At 70.8% G+C, this 1,583-nt stretch overlaps 1 protein-coding gene across 1 annotated transcript in view; it reads left to right on the forward strand.

Annotated features, from left to right (window-relative positions):
* LOC101622143 (ADAMTS-like protein 3) overlaps window positions 1-1,583 on the forward strand; it is a 43,528-nt gene that overhangs the window by 25,641 nt on the left and 16,304 nt on the right. Inside the window, exon 13 of the mRNA XM_012732697.1 lies at window positions 1,216-1,401. Coding sequence (XP_012588151.1) covers window positions 1,216-1,401 — 186 coding nt within the window. The remainder of the gene's footprint in view (window positions 1-1,215; window positions 1,402-1,583) is intronic.

Consider the following 1,583-nt stretch of genomic DNA (forward strand, 5'->3'; position numbering starts at 1 on the left):
CACCACGGTGGCTGCTTTGCTGCTTCAGTGCCCGCACGCTGCCACCAGGTGGCGGCACCGAGACACGCTGGCCAGGAGCCGGCCAGGCCCTGCCCGCCACACAGCGCTCAGTGGGGGTGTGTGGGTGCTGGTGTGAGTCATCGGTGCACCGAAGGGCCCGGCGGGCAGCCCGAGCCTGGTGGTGGTCAACGCCCTGGTGGCTCCCCCCGGGGGCCGGTGCCCAGGCGAGAAGGCCACCTCTCTGTGCCGGGTTTCCCCTGGCGTCGGGGTCCTCCTGTCCAGGAGTACGTGTGCTCTGGCCGCACTGCCCAGTTCCGGTCGTCCCGCTCGTGTCTCCTCCGACCTCTGCCCATGGGCACTCTTAGGCCTGGGGTCGTCTGCGTCCCCCGATGATCGGGGACCGGCGTCTCTCAGGGAACAGGTGACCGTGGGCAGCAGGGAGCGGCAGCCTGGATCCAGCCACAGCGTCCGCAAGGTGCCGGGATGTGGCCTCCGGGCCAGCCCGCCGCCGTCACGCCCCTGAAGGCCGGGAGGTGGACACTGAGCCAGCTGTCTCGTGCCTGGGCACTCGGAGCCCAGCGAGGGCAGGCAGCGCAGCCCAGCCCAGAGCTCGGGCTTCTCCTGTGCCCACGCCCCTCCCCCCTTTACAAGGGCTCCAGCCGCCTGGGTGTGGACCCCCACGACCTTTCCCAGCTCGAGTCCATCCTCACAGCCCCTCGTCAGAAGCGGTGGCCCTGCCGACGTGTCCAGGCGGGGCGGTGCGGCGCTGGTTTGCGGGACACACCCCCAGCAGTGCCCAGCAGAAAGCCGCTATCTCACGGCCTTCTCGGCCACCTCCTCCCAGTGTCCAGCCCTGCCCGTCGTCACGGGTCCCTGCAGGACGCTCCCTTGTCGGTGGGCCTCTGCCGGGTCTTGCCGCCCGCCCTGGCCCTGGGGGCCCGTCCCGAGCTGTGCCGGGGCTTCGCTGCGGGTGACCGGTCCGGACCGGCCCGGCCACCAGAGCTGCGAGTGCCGGTCTCCCTGGGGGGCTCAAGGTTCTGCTTCCCCCTGCCCATAGACGTGTCAGAGTTCCAACTCCCTGCCGCAGCGGAGACACCGCGGGGCCCTGGCCTGTCCTCGTGGACACGGGCCCGGGCACTGGCCAGCAGGCTTCCCACGGAGGCGGCCAGGGCCAGGTGGGCGCGGCCTGCTCCGAGCCGCGGGGTGACGCCGCAGCCCTCTGTCCAGACCAGGTTCACGGAGGCCGGGGACAGCGTGGTCCAGTTCTTCTTCTACCAGCCCATCAGCCACCAGTGGAGACAGACCGACTTCTTCCCCTGCACGGCCACGTGCGGCGGCGGTGAGCAGGGCTTCGGCACACGCAGGCCACGCAGACGTCCTGGCGCGTGGGGCGGCGGCGTGGCCGGGGGGCCGGGCACCCTCAGCATCCTCTTGTTTCTAAGATTTATTTATTTATGCCAATGGGAGCCGGGGTGCAGGCCGGAGTGGGGGGGTGAGAGGACACCTGGACATGGCAGCGGCCATCAGGCTGACGCTGTGCGGGGCGTGGGCAGCACGCCCGGCCGCTGGGTATCCTTGGTGCA

Source organism: Condylura cristata, unplaced genomic scaffold (genome assembly GCF_000260355.1).
Source record: "Condylura cristata isolate star-nosed mole 26May11 unplaced genomic scaffold, ConCri1.0 scaffold00035, whole genome shotgun sequence".
Lineage (NCBI taxonomy): Eukaryota > Metazoa > Chordata > Mammalia > Eulipotyphla > Talpidae > Condylura > Condylura cristata.